The sequence below is a fragment of the Falco rusticolus genome, chromosome 2 (genome assembly GCF_015220075.1).
Source record: "Falco rusticolus isolate bFalRus1 chromosome 2, bFalRus1.pri, whole genome shotgun sequence".
NCBI lineage: Eukaryota > Metazoa > Chordata > Aves > Falconiformes > Falconidae > Falco > Falco rusticolus.
Genome location: NC_051188.1, coordinates 56,921,116 through 56,939,698, shown reverse-complemented (window position 1 = coordinate 56,939,698; position 18,583 = coordinate 56,921,116). Strand labels below are relative to the sequence as shown.

Genomic DNA, 18,583 nt, shown 5'->3' with positions numbered 1-18,583 from the left:
AATTTCCTTTGTAGTTTATTTTTAAAGTCTATCTGCTAAAGAAACTGTCATCTATGGGGAAAAATAGTGAAATGTCAAGACGTGAATATAAGTGTTACATAATGGCTACCACCTGTTTTTTTTAATTTCCTTTATTTATCTTTTCCCATACCATTTATTTCTTTCTCTCCAATCTATTTGTTCTTTGATATAATGTCCTTATAAGATCTTTTCCTTCTATTTTTTGTTATTTTGGCAATAATTCTTAACTACTACTTCCTGTTCTGATTTTTTTTTTCTTCATCTGAAAGTCAGGATCTGTGCTTACCTGCTTGTTTTCCCACATGTAGTTCTCTGTCCTTTCTACTATACAACTTCTAATAGAAAAAGGAATAGTTAATTTTAAAATATTTTTCTTTTGCACATAGCCTGTTTTCTTTGACTTACAAGTGCTTCAAAGTGAGACTAAATTTTACTCATTAGAATGGAACAGGAAAGGCTTGTGGCAGTACTGCAATAAATAGTAGTTACCAGTGACTCTTGTCTCAAATTGGAAGAATAATTTTTGTTCAAGATTTGAAGCTGTAGAAATCATAACATGTGGTAAAACTTAGTGATGATACAGTGGCATAGCTTCTTAAGGTCATGCTTCCCCCTCCCCATTTGGGGGACCAGTTTGTGTTTGTTCTGGAGTTTGTGCTACAGCCACACACAGCCTAGAAATGCCTAGTTGGTTACACATGCAATTGGTACTTACATCCCTGTTTTGAGATCCTTTCTTATCTGTAAAGGGAGAGGTTACAGTTCCAGAGGAATTTGGGGGGTTTATTCTTGGTGCTTCCAACAGGAATGGGCTTCCAAAACCTGTCTTGGACTTCAAAGAGTTCAGTGTGCCGCTGTGGCTGTTCGGACTTTTTAATTCATTTTTTTTTTTGTGCAGGAAAATTACTAGCAGTAGAAAGTTAAAATACTTGAGGGGGAAAAAAGGTAGTATTTGTATATATATGTGTGTTTATGTCCTTACGTGGTATGCGCATGTACACATACAAATTTGAGTTTTATATTTATGCTCACGTGCACCATCTGTGACTGAAAGTCTGGCAGAGGAAAATCTATTTATGTGGCTTTAACATACTCTTCTCAAGAAACTGAAATTCACATAAGTAGGAAATAATAATGCTCAGTTGTTAGCACAAAGACTCATCGTCACAGGCGACATTTTTCTTTCATAACCAAGGAAAGCTTTCCTGCTAGAGCAAAGTTACAAATTATACTCAGACTTGAGGAGAGCTTAGCTGATAATGCTGTTACGAAGACAAAAGAAACTCAGGATCTCATATGCTTAGGTAATCCTCTGTGCTCAGTGTGAGATGGCAGTTCTGTAGTATGGGTTAACAAAATGTCATTTCATAAATTCAGTGGTATGCTAATTGACTCAGATTCCATACACACCACCCCCCCCCTGCTTAGTTGCAAAATTAAGTAAATAACTCTTTAACAATACAGTATGGTCTGAACAATGAAGAAGGATCTTGTTTTTTGTCAGGCAGTGTAGCTATGATAGTGGAATGGATGTATACTTTGCAGCTATGAGCCTGTAGTCTGGTAGGAGTTACTCAGAGATAACTTAGCATATCGAGTGAGCAGGCACAGATGGATTAGAGGGGTGCTTAACAAGGACAGCACTGAGAAATGACATCTCTATCCAGTACCTGGAAATAGATCTGTTTACAGTGTAGCAAAGTTCCAGGTCCTGTGCTTGGAGGTAAAACCAGGCAGCTCACCTCAGATCTTTCCTGTCTTCCTTTGTTCTGCTTTCACTTCAAAAGAAACAGAAAAAAACCAAAATATAGATATCTTGTCTTTTGGAACAGACATTTCTGTGAAATTTTTTCTTTCGTGTTTCTGAGGGGTTTATTCTTCTATTCTTTTGACACTTTGGTCTGTTATTTCAGCAGAACATAGCGAATTACGATATTACTTCAGGCAGATTTGGCAATAGATTTGACTCTAGGGAGACAGCATTCCCTAGAATGAGTAGCATGTTGTAATGATGAAAACCTATAAAATACATATGCTTATATAACCTTTCCTAAAACCCCAATATGCATATTGTGGCATCCAGTAACAATGTGGATCCAGTCGCCAATGAAATTTAATGGTAGCAGATCTAGCACTGGTCTCTGCTGCACTACTTGATTTGTCCCTCTAACTTGGCAGTGAGCCATTAGATCTGCATTTTGCATTGTGCATGACTTAGAGAAGTTTGGTTTAGCATAGGTCTTCTTGGCCTACAAGACTTCTCTTACAGGAGAAGGTCTACAAAGCAGATCAGGTAGAAAAGTGCTGTCAGTATTTCAGAGGCTACTTGGACCAAATACTTAACCAGTTGAGATCTTGGGTTGAAAATAATATTGTTCTAGATTGCATTTCCCTAGTCTGTGAATGAGTGATATATAACAGTGTTAAGCCCCAGGAACATTATATTTCTAATGTATACATTTTTGATGGTTGTAGTAGCTCGTGCCTGTTAGGGAAAAATTTGTGCATGTTACATTTTCCTTTAAGCCAATATTTGGGTCTTGTGCCATGTTTACATAGTGTACTTGAATATGGTGGATTAAATGTTTATTTATAACAACTCTACTTTTAAAAACTACTTTTTTAAACGTTTTGTGTTTCAAGATCAGTTATAACTGCTGGTGTAACGTTACTGATTTCAGAAAGTTTAAAAACTCTTAAGTAGAACTGCTTTACGCCGTAGAATAAAAACCACCAGAGAACTGTGTACTGTATGTGGTTAACCATATAAACCAGACTGTGATAACAAAACCTATTTACATATGAAACGATTTACAGTAAAGGTTTAAAATCTACCTCTGCAAGTATGTTGGTTGTGGCTGAGGTAGAGTTAATTTTCTTCGTAGTAGCTAGTATGGGGCTATGCTTTGCATTTGTGCTGGAAGCGGTGCTGGTAGTTAAAGATGTTTTAGTTACTAATAAGCACTGCTTGCATGGAATCAAGGCCTTTTCTGGTCCTGCTGCCCAGCTGACGAGCAGGCTGGGGGTGCACAAGACGTTGGGAGTCCTGACACAGCCAGGACAGCTGGCCCCGACTGACCAAAGGGATATTCCATACCATACCGTGTCAGGCTCAGCAATCAAACTAGGCGGAAAGTGGGCCAGGGGGCTGCAGCTCGGGGACTGGCTGGGCCTTGGTTAGTTGGTTGGTGGTGAGCAATTGTTTTCATTCGCATCACTTGCCTTTCTTGGGTGTTACTTCTCTCTGTTATTTTCCTTTTCATTACAATTTATTATTGTTGGTTTTGTTGTTATATATTATTTCACTTATTAAACTGTTCTTATCTCAACCCATGAGTTTTCTCACTTTCACCCTTCCAATTCTCTTGCCCCCATCCTGCTGGAGGGGGAGTGAGTGAGTGGCTGTGTGGTGTGCTTAGTTGTCCCCTGGAATTAAATCGTGACAGCAAGCAACACTATTTCTTCTCCAGCCTAACCTGAAAAGCATTGTTTCTTACAGGCAGATATCTGGTCATTAGGCATAACAGCCATAGAACTTGCAAAAGGAGAGCCACCTCATTCAGAATTGCATCCAATGAAGGTTTTGTTCCTTATTCCTAAGAACAATCCACCTACGCTGGAAGGAAACTTCAGTAAATCCCTCAAAGAATTTGTTGAAGCCTGCTTAAACAAGGACCCAAGCTTTGTGAGTTTCATTTGTTTGTCAGTGTATAGTAGAGAACTTGACTGGTTTACACTAATTACATGAACAAGTGCAGTTCAGCTTTTCTAATATGGGGCAACGTATTCACCAGCGCTTTTTTTTTTTTTTGAAGTTACTGTGTATATTTAAAATCTCATTTGTATCAAGACTGAAGTCTGGATTTCTTAGTCTTTTTATAGCGAGTCACTTAACACTCTCAAATGCAGTAAAATACCTTTTTCTTTTTTAAGAGACCTACTGCAAAAGAGCTCTTAAAACACAAATTTATTTTACGAAACTCAAAGAAAACTTCCTACCTGACTGACCTTATTGATAGGCACAAGAGATGGAAGTCTGAACAAAGTCATGATGACTCCAGTTCTGATGACTCAGATACGTAAGTTTGATGAGTTTGTGAAATATCCTTTCTAAATATAGGAGCCGAGTAGTTGAGAACGTGTATTCCTGTGTTCTGTTATTTACAGCTTTTCAGCTTAGCAGCCTTGGTAAACTAATGAAATCTTGATTTCAGTATTGCAAGGGATTTCATGCAAATAACAGCCACTGAGAACAATTCTTCTGGCCCATATTTTATGCTGCCTTGTCTTATGTAGTGTCTAGGGTCAGTCCTAGACATAAGGTCAACTTACTCCTGTTGCGCAAGCAGAAGGTAGGCCTTACCCTGCACGGCCAAGCAGCGGTGCGCACATGCGCTGTGCTGTGGTTGCACATGGCCACCCGAGGAGGGGAGCCGTCTCTTTGCTGGCAGGTTGTCCTTCAGTTTGGCTATCTGAATAAACAGGCAGAAGCATGTCCTTGCATATAAGAGAGCGTTAGTGGACATTGTTTCCATGATAATGGGTTTTTGTGGTGTAAACCGTATTACCTAGTTTTTTCAGTGAGAGGGTTTTTTCCTTCCAGGAAGGTTGGGCCATTACAGCATATAATAGTCATGAAATGTCAAGTTGAAAAAGTATAAGTGTTGTAAATATTTCCAGATTTCTTTCCTGTGTTTACTTCTCTCCATCAAATTTTGATGGAGCTGCTCACTAGGTTTATAAGTTGGTTTCCTTAGGAAACCAAGTTACAGATAGCTATGTCTCAGTAAAAAAGCTAACTTTTTTAGTCTAAAAGTGATTTTGAAAATAGTGTGTATCACCAGATCACATATTTCTGAAAATCAAGTGAAGGGATTGCCACAGTTTATTCACAAATTGATTAAATTCCTCATAATAAAGAAAACACAGCTATTTTTTGCAGTTCCAGGCTGTGTGCTAATCGTAAGCATTAGGCTCATTAAGATTTCTTGGGTGCCATTACAGCTGTATATTTGCCCTACATTGTTAATGGCTTCATGCATTCCAGTGATCACAGATCCAGCCCAAAAGCACGTCTGATTTGGAAGGTAAATTACTAGTCCTAAAACTGGTCTCAGATCAGTTACGAACTGAACTCCGAGGTTACAGTTCATTGTTCCTGTCAAGTATCAGGCCAGCTTTGATAGCTTGGCGTAGGAGAGTAGTGGAACTGGAACGGTTAGTGAGTGCTTATGAGACAGTTTAATGTTATGTCTAAGCCTGCTTTCCCCTTCTCTGCTTCCACAGCAGCCCTTGTATTAGATGTGATAAAAGGGTGAGTTGGTTTGGTGTGCTGGAATACTGACTTGCCAAATCAATAAATACTCTTTCTTTTGGATCAGCTTCCTAGAGCTTATGTATACGAGGAAGGTAGACCTGCCTCTTTCAGTGACAGCCAGAAGTTCTATGTGACTTCAAGCAGGAATCTTGGAGAATTTTCATGCACTGATCACATGCTCTTAGACTTGGTAGGCTGTGCTAAATACTTTTTGTACAATGGCCACCAGATACCCTTTTAATTGGTGGCTTTCTTGCAAGCCACTCTTAATTCACAGATCAGAAAGAAATTAACTTAGAGAAGGATGTTTATGGTAGTGAGAGGAGAAATGTAATGCAGTGATTGATTAGTGCCAGCATAAATATTTTTGTTCTCTTAATCAGCAGGAGTTACAGAAAAAACTACTATGCCATCCACAAAAAATGAGCCTTATGGTGATGGAGTTTGTTAAAGCTATGCTGTATCTGTACTTTTTTAGCCCATTTTTTTGAAGTGGGGAAACATACCTTGCTAACAGGCTGGGGGTGAACTGTCTTCTTTAGAAGTATTCTAAGGTAGTGTCTTAGCTGTTTTTCTAGGTTAAAAAAGTGAATTAAAACTTCTAATTTTTTCCCCCTTCCCTAATGATTTGAAGTAGTCTGCTAAAGCCGGTTTTCAGACAGCAATAAAACACTTTGTTACTTGTGTATGTAATTCGGGAAAATGTTTTCAATATGTAATCCCTCTCTTTTTGAAGTTAAATTTAATATTTAGTGAAGTATCTTGTGATTTATTTTGGGGGCTAATTAAAAAAATTAAACCATTACTTTTAATACTTGTCTTTATACTTACTGGCTTGCACAATAGAATCCTCATTTTGGTCTTGACTGTAGTTTTTAAAGTTTCCTCATGTATATTCAGTGAACATACGGTAATTTTTAGGTAATAAAAAATTTTCAAATTTTTTTCCCCCACCCTTGAAGTGAACCAGATGGCCAGGCTTCAGGTGGGAGCGATTCAGGAGAGTGGATCTTTACAATAAGAGAAAAAGACCCCAAGAGTCTAGAGAATGGAGCAGCCCAGCCTTTGGAGCTGCAAAGAAATAAGGTACTCAAAATACTGACTGCATTACACAAGGAGATAATTCTTGCTTTAATAATACAGTGGGGTGATTTTTATTTTATACCTTTAAAAGCATTACATTGTAAAACTCTCAGAACTTTTGCTAAAAATGTGTATTCTACAGTTGCCTTTCACAAAATGTCTTAAAAGTTTTGCTGTTCTGGTAATTTGGTAAAGACAAAATAGGTATTTTTCTTTAGTTTAAGTATGTACCAAAATATTTCCATAGTTTGTGAAACATTACCACTGGAGGAAGACCAGGCAATATTTTATTTTGAAAATCTTCCTTCTGTTAATTGAACTTAAACCAGTACAGTATAAAGCTAGCCAGTGGTTTTGGGGAAGGTATTCTGGTCTTTTAGTAGAAAGGTCTACAATGGAGCAAAGAATAGAACGTGCATGTCTCCAGAAAACCCCACCAAACAACCCAGAATACGGTAGGTTTAAGAGCTGCTCCATTGTATTTTCTGCAGCCTGTGTGGCTAGGGCAGGTGGTTGCTACCCTTGCTCTGAAAATTCAGTGTGCGCGCCCTTATCAGAACGGGAGAAATGCAAGAAAAATATTTTAGCATATGGGAGGAACCTAGCAAATATCAGTGTGTCTATGATTTAATAGATGCTCAATAGGATTGTGGGATTTTGGAGGGTTTTTTTGGGTTTGTGTTTTTTGTCGTTTTTATTATTTTTTTAATCTTGAGCTTGCATGTATTTGAGATGCTGCAGCCTCAAATTTTAATTCAGCCTTAATTTTCCACAGTGCTTTGAATAGTATGTTTTAGAACATTTCATATATTTGTATGTACATAGAAACAGGTTTTTCATAAAGCGTAGCATGTTGGAACTATTTTTTAATTAGAAACAGAATACTATGAGAATGCCTTTTTTCAGAAATAAAATTATTCAGGATTTTGTTTTCTTTAAAGGAAAAAGATATGCCAGCGAGGCCTCTATCCCAATGCCTGTCTACAATTATATCCCCTTTATTTGCAGAGGTAAGTTATTGCTTTAAAACTTAACAGTTCCAGTATTTTTGTTTCTGAAGAATAGAAAAATATGAGGAATGACACCTAAGGTTCCTACAACCCATTTGGAACTTGATGTGTTACAGTTTTAGCTGTACCCTTTGATTTCAAGCATGTCTGCTTTTGAGATCTTCATTTTGCTTCTAACAATACTTCATGTGGATGTTAGCAACATCAACCTAAAGCAATGAACATGAAAACCAAAAAGGCATGTAAATGTTTGGATTGTAGCATTCCATTTTTGTGACACTGCTTTTTCTCTTTGTGGCACTCTTCTGTTACAAATTTCAAGTTCTTCAGAGTTCCAAGATACGGCTGTGGACCAGATCAGCAAGAACTTAACTTTTGAATTTCAGTATTGAAAACTGTGTTTTATTCCCATTCTGAATCCTATAATTTTTATATTTGCTTTTTTCCAAATACTTAAAATAACTTTAAAAAATCACATGAAGGGGAAGCCAGATATTTACGAGGATGTGACTATTTAAAAAACTTGATAAAACTCCAACAAACAAAAACTCCCCTCTCACCCTAGCTTTGATATGAAAATGTTTTATTGAAATTATGGTTTCAATTATTGTAATTGTTATAGAAATAAAGTTAGAGAAATTGTTTTATTAAAAGGTTGTTGTCTTAATTTTGTTGTAATGAGCGGAGTGCCGCTTCAGAGGATTATAATGGAATTTTGCATGGTCCTTATGAATATTGAGTGCAGTAAAGCACTTAAACTTCTTTAGAAGGGGATGACCTCTGTATTGGTTATTCTGACTCCAGAATTAAGTCAGCCTGTCATTCTCCTATGTAAAGTGGAAAACCACTTTGAACAGGGATATTTTGGCATTTTCCATTGCAGTTCTTTATGTATTACCCACTTGCTTGCCTCTGAGGATTTCCTTTCAATTCCTTACCCTTCCATCTCCCAAACATTGTTCTGGTCGCTGTGCATCTCCTTTAGGTTGTCTTCCACTTTCCTCTATCAAGCATGATACAGGTCCTGCATCCACAGTCTTCTACATTCCATCCATGTTTATCCTTTCTTTTATTTTTAATTTACTTTCCACCATGCCCTTTATTACCTGTCTTCTAGATATCGCTGCTCTGGCTGGGTTCTTCCTTCCCATGGTATTGCTGACTAGTTGCTGTGTCATTCTTTGCCTTTCTTGCTTCCCATTTTCATTGTTAAGGCCATTCTTTTAATTGCTGCTCACTGATGCCTGCAGGTATATGATTCCCTTAGCACTGCTTCAGCAGCAAAACATTTTTCACTGCAGTCCTTAAGATTGCCATTTTCTTTCATCTCTCTAGTGTGCAGAGGCTACAGAAAATTTTTCCTCACATACTTATTTGTATAATTTCATGCTATGGGGGAAGACTTGGTCTGGTATCTGCTGTTTGGTTCATACTTCAAACTCCTTTTCCACACAACTTCTGGTAGATAGCCACAACTTCCCCAATCTGTTCCAGAATCTCATTGTAGGGTTTGCTTTTTCTTACGGGCATTGCTGCCGTCTCTGCTGTCTGGAGGAAGCCTTATGTTCCATTTGTTTAGCATTCAAACCGCAGATACCTGCACCTTCAGGAATTACTGCTAGCATGGAACTCCTCCAAAAAGAAGAAAACTGGCCAGTCAGCACTTTTTTTGTCCTCATGGAGGCTTCAAAGCTTTTGGCGCAGGAGACGGGTTTAAAAACCAACTGCTGTCCCTAAGTAATCTTACAAGGGAAGACTGTGCTCTGCATCCGTCTCCTTCAGCTGAACGCTGATACGACTTCTGAGCCTCGGCTGAAGAGGCTTGGCTCAGATACGGGCTCTGCTGCTCTTTGTTGCTGGTAGTAATTTGAAGCTTTCTAAGCCATTTAAAAGAACAAACAAAACAAAACACCCAACCCCAAAGAAAACAAAACCAACTCCCCCCAAACAACAGAAAACAAAACATACCTTGAAAATGAATAAAGTTGTCGTGCTTGTCAGTAATTTGTGATCTTCAGTGTGATGTGGTTTCTTTCTCCGGGCTTTCTACTGACTGAGTACTGCATGCGGTGGCTCCTGCTGGGTTCCTTTTTGAAGGCAGGAGATCTGGTGGTGTCATTTGTTGTGATGTTCCCACTGTTGTCCCCCTGTATTGTCTTGTCCTCAAGCTGTGACTTCCAAGCTTAGACTAGGAAAGGGTTTAGTTATTAATGGGAAAAAGGCATTTGTGTCTTCCTGTTACACCTGTGCTTTGTATGCAAGATCTCAGTCTTGAGCATCCTGGATGTAACAAAAAGAGAACACAAGCAGCAGCCAAACAAGAGTGCAGAAGCCTTTCTGCTTCTGTGGTTGTACCTCAGCTGTGGTACACACACACACGCAGTCCTCTTGATTTCCTTTTGGTGAGACCCGAGTTACTCTCGGGAGGGTGCCCTAACATACCTATAAGCCATCGCTAAATGTGGAACTAGAACAGTAATTATTTCCTTTTGTAATTTCCCCTGCAAGACTCGGGATTCCTTTTTAAAGAAAAATGTTTCCTCGATGCTGACAGAAATTCTTGGGCTGTAGCTCCTGACACCTGTTGAAAGTCGACTTCAGAAAGTACTGAAAGTCTGCTTTAGGGCTTGGACATCTCTGAAGAACTTCACCGCCCCTTTGTTCCCTCCAGAACGTCTTGTACTACACTGAACTCAAAATTATCTTGGTCTATTAATTCTGCTTTCTGCTAATTTCTGGGGATCATGCTTATTCCATGTGACAATAATCCACTGTTCTTCAGTTCTATGTAAACAACTCAAAACTCTTTGGTCCAAAGCACTCATAAGGCCAGTCAGCTTCCAGCTCGAGTATTTTTCTTACTGGTTTGGTTTTTTCCCCCTGAGAAATGAGTTTGATTCCATCCTGATTAGGAGGATGCTGCAAAGCAGCTCTTGACAACAGCTGTAGTGATAAATGTGGAGAGAAACTTGTAAATGCAAACATCCAACCTCCTGGGCAAAGTCCAGTCCCTGAAAGGTGGCCATGCCTTCATTCACCCTTACTGCCAGTAGCATGACATTTTCTCCAAGGAAGACCAGACCCTGCTGAAATTCTTGGATGTTCTGTAGTGCATTTGGAGAAAGAAAGCATTTTACCAGCTATACTCAGCAGGTTATACCAGCCCCTGCATGAGCAAAGCACTGAGACCTTCCCTCCTGCCTAGTTGTGGGCTCCTTTGCTTCAGGGGCAGGTCGGAGATGCTCAGGGTACTCTGGGGTTGACAGAGCAAAAACATTTTCTAACAGTGCTTGCACAAATGCACCTGCAGTGTGTGTATAAGTATATATAGTATGTATAAGCTATAGGTGTACAAGCAGGTATACTAAAGTAAGCATGTATAAGCAGCACCTCTTCAAACGAACAGCTACAGATAAATAGCGCACCTTTCTTTGGAAACTTCGTTGCAATTTTTGACTGAGCATGCTGAAAAGGATATGGGAATGATTGAAGGCTTGTGAAGATGAATGACATCCTGCTAACTACTGCAAAGACTTCGGGATGAAATGTCTTCAGGATGTGAGGGTGTGTAATGAAAGTAAAATCCTGACACTGTGAACACTGGCAGTGACTTCCAAACAAGCTTTTGCATTATGTTATTTATAGAAATATTTATGACTATCTTATTAATATATCTTTTCCTCCTTTTCTTTCAGTTGAAAGAGAAGAGTGAAGTGTGTGGTGGTAACACAGATTCCATAGAAGAACTGCGAAAAGCTATTTATTTAGCTGAGGAGGCTTGTCCGGGCATTGCAGATAACATGGTGTCACACCTTGTGCAGAGGCTTCAGAGGTAATGAAACTCTTTCACTAAAGTTTTACAGAAAATTGCAGATCTGATTCTACAAATATTTGACTAGTGTAAAATTGAAAGAATTATTTTCTGTTTATAATAGAGGAAGAAACACTTGTGCTTAGTTTGCTCAGTTGTGTTTGCTTAGTAGAAAAAAGCTAATCGTATCAGCAGTTCTAATTTCTGGCTTCAGGTGATAGCCCATACGTACATTAACCCCGTTGGTATGCGTGTTGTGTGCCAGATGAGACGGGACCGCCTTCTCCCTTTGCAGTTCCTGTAAGGGATTTTCATGTTTTCTTGGTGTCAGTGTGTATGTTGTAGAGGATGCCTTGGGTCACTCTTGATTTCTTTTATGCACTTTGGTAAGTGGACTGTTCAGTTAGTTTGTGTTTCTTTCAGTTACATAGTAAGTGGTTTGTCGTTCATTCGTTAAAGATGGTCTGTATGGCCTTTTGGTGGTAATTCCAAACCCAACATTTTATATTACTTCAAAAGGCCAAATTTCAGAAGGGATTTTCTGACTGCTTGGGTTAGGAATATGTTCTTCACGTTCAATTTGTTGTTCTTTTAAATGCTACAACAGCAAAGATCAGGGGGTATAAATTTCAGCATTACTGCTTGAAGAGGCTGTAAATGCAACCTTGAATCTGGCCACAGCTGTTGTGGAACCTGTGGAATTGGACTGCTTGGTACTGGAAAAAACCTTACAGCAATGATTACTCATGGACTGCTACCTTGAAAAAAAATCACCCCGAGCAGATGTCTCCATTATACTGTCTGAACCACAGCTTGATAATGTTAAAGAATTCACACCTCTGAAGCTAAAGCAGAGGATTGCCAGGCTGACACTTTGTCATTCAGTAAAAATCAGTGCCAAGAAATCTGAAAGCAATCGTGTTTCTTGCTTTCTGGGCTGTTAAGCATGAAGCCTTGTCAGCATCTCTGGTGCGAGAAGGTCACTCCTTGATGCCAGATGTCCTGATTCTCCTTTCAGTTGATCCTGGCAGGCTTGAAAGAGTTTCTGGAGCTTCTATCTCTGTTTCCATTAGGGGTTCCAAAATTGACTCCAGTCTTTCATCAGCATCGAATTGCTATAAGCCTGGCACAGGGCCTTCCTGGAATTGGGAACCTCAAAAACTCGATGCTACGATTGAAGCTGAAGGTGACCATGTGGAGACAGGCTTTCCATGGGGCACATCTTTTGTGGATGCTGGAGATGACCTGACTTGTTCCTGTCATGACAGCAACGGTCACTGTTTTTGTCCTAGAAGATAGATTCCAGAACCCTTTATATACCTATTTAGCATTTTGTTTTCCTTCTGTTCTGCTTCCTTGGACTATTGCTGGTTTCCTTGATCGTAATGTCTTACAACAGTGGAGGCAGGCACTTAATTTTCTTTGAAGAAGAAAAAGAAATATTCATAGAGAACGTTCACCAATGGGTCATACCTGGGTGAACTTTCTCTTATCCCAGGGATGATACTCAGCTAGTATGTGATCACCACTAGCACTCCTTCCAGAAAGCAAGTGAAAGAAATGAGTGGCAGGATCCCCCCTTAAGGAGTTTAACCATTCCATAGCTTAGTAGGTATCCCTCATGGATAAAGCTATTTTTGGAGCTAGTCATCTTCTGAAAAGATAGTTCCTTCTTGTGTGAATGCTACGAGAAATACGCTTTGTTACATCATTAGCTCATTCATTGTATCCGCTTAAAATATCCTCTCGATTTGACAGCTAACTATGGAAGATGGCTCTTCAACCACATGTTTCTAATGAAATTTTCATTACCCTTATGATTAGTTGAATCCAGATTTCCCAAGTTTGTCTGAATGAGTGAGTTGGGACCCTCAGAATAGCTGCCCAATAACTTCAGTGAATCCATTTACCTTCCCCCTCCAGTTTTGATCTCTGATGCTTTATAAAGTTTATTGTAAGCTTAACATGATTAAAATGTGTGCTGCTTTCTTCGGACGATTTAAGAACCTGCTTAAACTGAGAAATACAGGTTTCCTGCCCCAGTCACATTTTGGAAAGGTCATGATGTAAACTTGCCAAGTAGGAAAGTTGGAATTGCTACATGTTGCCCCCAGCATGCAGAATTCTTACATCATCATCATCTACTCCTCAGCAACACAGTTGAGTGCACATTGTTGTTATTTGTTAGAAAAGCAGCAATGTTCTAATAGGGTGTATTTTGTTCAGCTCTACGGCCTTTAAGGTGTGGCAGCGGTGGCGAGTGTCATTCTGCAAGGAAAGAGGCTGGCACTTCAGCAGCGTGAAACGGAGTAACTTCTAGTTGCTGCTTGTTGTAGAATGTCTCTCTGCAAGTCACAACTAACTATTTCTTTTCCTCCTCAGATACTCACTAGCTGGAGGAAGTACTTCATCCTACTGACGTTCTGCTCTTGACTTTTCTAAGACAACAGAGATCCCGCGGTGTCTGCATTGAAGGCGTGCACCCTCACGTTGTTCTGTCCCTCAGTCACTGGAATGTCCTTTGGTGGAAGGACGTGCCTAAGTGCGCAAGAGTGAAAATGAAGTCTCTCAGATGGAGGCAGTCTTTTTCAGCTCCTTAAAGCTATAACTTTTTTTTAATGATAATGCACATATTCCAGGGAGGTGTCTTTTTTAAAAATCTGAAATGTATATTTAGGTTTGTGGTAGAGAAATCGAAGATATTGAGAAACCTCAGGTATTGCTTTAAGAATTCCACTGGGAGATGGAGTATGTTTGTTGGAATTGTGTACAGTTATGTATATAATGTCTTTTTTTAACTGAAAGCCTTTCAACGTGCATAAGGAATCACTGTGTACAAAATGGTAAAGTGCTTTTGTAGATAACATTAGTGGGGTAAATATTTGACAGGCCATAACTGAGTATTGCCTTGCCTTTAGTACCTGTAAACTTTGAATTATGTGGTAAGTGACTCTGGGTTTGAGTTTTGTATGTGAAGGATTTGCCATTGAAAGAGTTAATCCTGTACTATGGAACCTTCTATTCGTACCTCAGCAAAGACATAATTTTATTCTGTTTCTCTGGTATTTCTTCCTTTTTATCTGTATTCTGAGCGTGACTAATTATGGTACTACTTCTGGTTGTTTTAAATTTAACACACGTTGTCTCTCAAAGCTTTAAATTTAAATTATTGTTTTTCCTAAAGGATGAGCTCTTTCATATTTTCAGTTTTAAATTGTGCCAATGCAAATTCTGAACCCTATGTATTGTTCAGTTTTAGTAATAGATATTTGTGAAGCTTGTAGTGAAATTCAGATACAAACTTTTCCACCCGAATGTGTTTGAATGCTCACACAAATAAATCTTTATTACCTTCATTCACTCTGAAATATCTCATTGAGGTGTTGGCTTTGAGGTAGTGGCAAGTATTTCTTCATCATGCCTATTTTTATTATTACAATTTATGTCTTGCAGCAGAAAGGAAAAATTTTCCATAGAGTTAATATTCAGTCTTAATGCCTGTATCTGTGCATCTCTTTACTGAAAGTGATAGGGGTTAGACAGAAAGGATGCAAAACTGCCCAGGTGGTGTATGTTACGTCCTATTGCTTGTCTGCCCAGAAAAAAATTACTTCTGGAAAATTCTGAATTTTGAAATTTTCACTGTTCCTGTGAGTGCTCCTAGATAGCTGATTTCAGGTTTTACAGTTCTTGGAAATAGTGACATGAGTTACACACACAGCTGATCGGGTGGCACTTACTTTATTTTTTTCCTCCCCAGTATTACTCCGCGGTTTCCCTTGGTTTGTTTCACCAAGGCTATGTTCAGGTGCTTCCTATTTGGTAGCTAAGAGCATTTTTGCCTTCTTTTTGCTGAAGAAATTGACGATTTTATGTTTTGCATGATCGTGAGATAAGTTATCTGTTTAATTTTAAAATTAGTAATAAAAAAGTTTTGGAACAGAAAGGATTAAAATTTTAAAAGTATCTGCATACCTACCTGGCTTGGTACAAAAAGACCCAGGTTCTCTAACCATTCTGGAAGCTGGTGAGGTCTCCTTGCAGGACTTCATATCACCATTGTAGCCCTTATTCTATGCATTTTAACAGCCTTAATTATTAATCATTAATTTAACAGTAAGAGGCGACTATTGTGCTAACAGAGTTATGAAATTTTATGTCCAGGCTGAAACAACAGTTGAAAGAAATGGTTGTATGTGCACTCGTTCTTACAGCCATATTCTCAGGCACAACATCTTTGCTAGCATACTGAGGTAACGGTTTTCCTTTGTGGCTAAGTGAATTTAAGGTAAATTGAACAATGCGTAAGTTTGAGCAATGGTTTATAACTCCTTTTTTGATTAAAGTCTTTAAATACGTTGTTTTGTGTGCGCTTCTTAAACGTTAAGGATAGGCTTACCCTTGAGGAAACAAATGTAGCTGTGCTGTTGTGAAACGTGCATCCGAGTGTGGCGCAGTGGGAAACTGACTTCTTGACATCTCGGAACATTTCAGCTGTTCAATAAATAATACGCTGTCACAGTGTATGGAAATAAATAGATGTGTTTGCATTTGAAATATAAATAGATTAATGGAAGCTTTTCCCCAGTCATCTGTTAACGTAAGGGCTTGAAATTAAAGCGAGCTTACTCGGAGATGCACAGAACTCTGAGATCTAGTGGGGAAGTTGAGATTTCAGCCAGCACTGTAAATGTAAGAATTTCTCAATTGGAAAATTAAATGAAATTCTAAGGTACGCTATTTTTGAACAATCATTTAAAAAGTTACGCATAGCTGGTTTTGAGTTGCATTTGAGTTGCGTTCCAGGACTGTATGTTGAGGAAATACTTCTCTGAGTAGACTGTGGCAGAATTTGCTTGGTGAATGTGTCTTTTGGTTTAGGACCTTGGTATGAGTAAGACCTGCAGCAAGGGCAATTGGCCAGAAGGCTCAGACATTTAGAAAAAAGCCAAGACCTCATTTATGGTAGAGATGTGTATTTTTATATGTAATATATAGATTATTTAAATATAGACTGTCTTAAACTGAGAGTCACTGAAAAAAGCGTGCTGTATCTTGAATGTGAAATTACAATAATTTGCTCTTGAGAAGTATCGATGCTTTAGAAATCACATCTATATTGGTTACAGAAGAGCTTCATTAGAAAGAAGCCTGGCCTGAGTTTCTGAAGAAGCGTACTGGTATTTTTGAGAGGTCGTTCCATGCTAAAGATGTCTGTTATGATGTTGCACTGATGATTTTTCTGTGCAGGTAGTACTTCTTTACTCAGTCTTGCATATACTAAGCGACAAGCTGTCCCTATTTATGCAAACATTTAAATTAGTGGAACTGCTTATTTGTCAGGGATTTTGAGATTAGGCAGTAAATAAACTCACTGAACGAAATGAAATCAGTCATTTGAACTGAAGGCTTGCTTTTTCTAAGTATCAGATGTGTAATCTATTTTTTTAACTTAATTTTCCTTGCAGTTGCACTTTGTAGTTGATCGCCAGTTTATTAAAGGATGACGGCACAATCACTGTAGTACAGAATGCTTTTGGTGTAATAATGAAGCAGCTCTTTCTCTGAAGTTCCACCGTTCCTTTGCAGCTCCAGGTATTTTGTGTATGTCCATGTGGGGATGGATGGGTGAACCAGTTACTGCGGAATGATTTCGCTGTGGTGTTCTGCCCTCGCTGCACGGGAGGGTGGGCGGAGGGGGAAGGTAAGAGTGCGTGCAGTGGCACTTAACTGCAAAGTAGCTGGTGTGTGGTGGGTTCACGTCCTCCTTTACCCTCCGTAACTCCTTCATCTGCCTGTGCTTTTCACGGACTTGTGAAACATCTCGTTCAGCTCTCTGTGGTGTTTGGCATTACGTTTCTAAACAACACGGTACCGGTTTATAACAGTTGTACATTAGCCTTACTTTTAAGGAAACTTATTTTTGCCTTCAAAAAAAGTCCCTGTTGGAAGATTATCAGAAGAGCTAATAAGCACAGGTATAATGCAAGGATCGGTACAGTTGCAAATTATTTTTGTAAGTTGCTGGAGAGGAGCTTAAACTATAGCACAAATCTGCAAGCTTGCTCTTTTTAACTGTGTTTTGCAGATGTGCTAATAATTGCACTGAGCATATGCAGTAGAAAAATTGTATGTAATGGTTTTCTGCCTTCTTTCAAAGCATGATTACAGAGGACAATTAAAGTGTGTATCTTGTTTTCTGTAATATTGCTGCCTGTTTATAACTGTGTATTAAAATTTTACTTTTGTCACTCTACACCAAGACAACAAAACTCCTTGTAAACGAAATGACCTAGAAATAAAGAAGGAAAAGTTTAATGAAATGTTGCTATTTGAGTGGTCAGTAAGAGGAGATTCGGGGGTCCCCTCCCAGGAGGGGATGCTCTTGCGGGTTTCTAGCTTAGTTATTGCCCACGTGTCAGTAATGGTAAATAGAAAGCTTACGAATTTGTGTTCAGTTTTTAATGAAATAATCTCAGAATTTGTGCAAGAGAAAACTCTTGTTCAAACTCAGGCACATTCTCAGGAAGAACACTTGGGAGTATTTTTTTCTGTTGGGGAATTTAGTGAACTTATTTCTCACAGATGGCCTAACCACATGGAAAGTTGAGTTCTTTTCTTGATTGTGTTTGTTTTTTTGGGGTTTTTTTTGTGTGTTTTTTTTTTCCTAATCTACACACACAAATGATTGATAGTGTACTGTTTTGGTTAAATATGTGCAGTTCTGTATTACAGTTTGTCCTGTAGTAAGACAATGTGCCAATTTACAGATGGCAGCTATTTAAAGCCTGCTTTGTATTCCCCATCCTGCCAGCCCAGTGAAACTAATGAAGTGCTTACATAGAGTAGCATTAGCTTAACCCCAAACATCGCCGCCTTAATTACCCATAGAACCAGTGACAAACCATGTGACAGCTGCACTCCTGTAATTATATTTCATTACTATTTTCTGCTGTTCGAAGAACTGTATGTGTGCCATGTTGCCCATTTTTTTTTCCTCTGAACTTCACTGTGCCCCAGGGGGATGTTTGCGTGCTTTAGCAACTGGAGTTGTGTATCTGCGCATCCATGACTGTGTTCTGAGGGAGAAGACCATGTGGTTGGTCCTGTATAAAAAGGAAAAATGGTCAGAATTGGAGATTTCAGGTCTCGTTTCTGTTTTGTTCTTGGCTGATATAACGGCTGCATATTGTACCTGCTTTAGTCTCCAAAATGAGCTTTCCTTGCAAGAGCTCCTCTTTAGTCCAAGACCTTTATCAGGATTTCTGCAATCACAGCATGTTTTTTTCCTACCTTCTAATTTGCCTTTCAGGCTGTCATTTCTAGCTGGTCTCAGCTGAA

General features: G+C 38.9%; 1 protein-coding gene across 1 annotated transcript in view; it reads left to right on the top strand.

The window, feature by feature from the left end:
- Window positions 1–17,565, top strand: part of STK24 (serine/threonine kinase 24) — a 64,927-nt gene extending 47,362 nt beyond the window's left edge. The window contains exons 6-11 of the mRNA XM_037377830.1: window positions 3,521–3,706; window positions 3,955–4,100; window positions 6,301–6,424; window positions 7,363–7,431; window positions 11,127–11,263; window positions 13,625–17,565. Coding sequence (XP_037233727.1) covers window positions 3,521–3,706; window positions 3,955–4,100; window positions 6,301–6,424; window positions 7,363–7,431; window positions 11,127–11,263; window positions 13,625–13,661 — 699 coding nt within the window. The 3' untranslated portion in view covers window positions 13,662–17,565. The remainder of the gene's footprint in view (window positions 1–3,520; window positions 3,707–3,954; window positions 4,101–6,300; window positions 6,425–7,362; window positions 7,432–11,126; window positions 11,264–13,624) is intronic.
- Window positions 17,566–18,583: the final 1,018 nt, after the last annotated feature.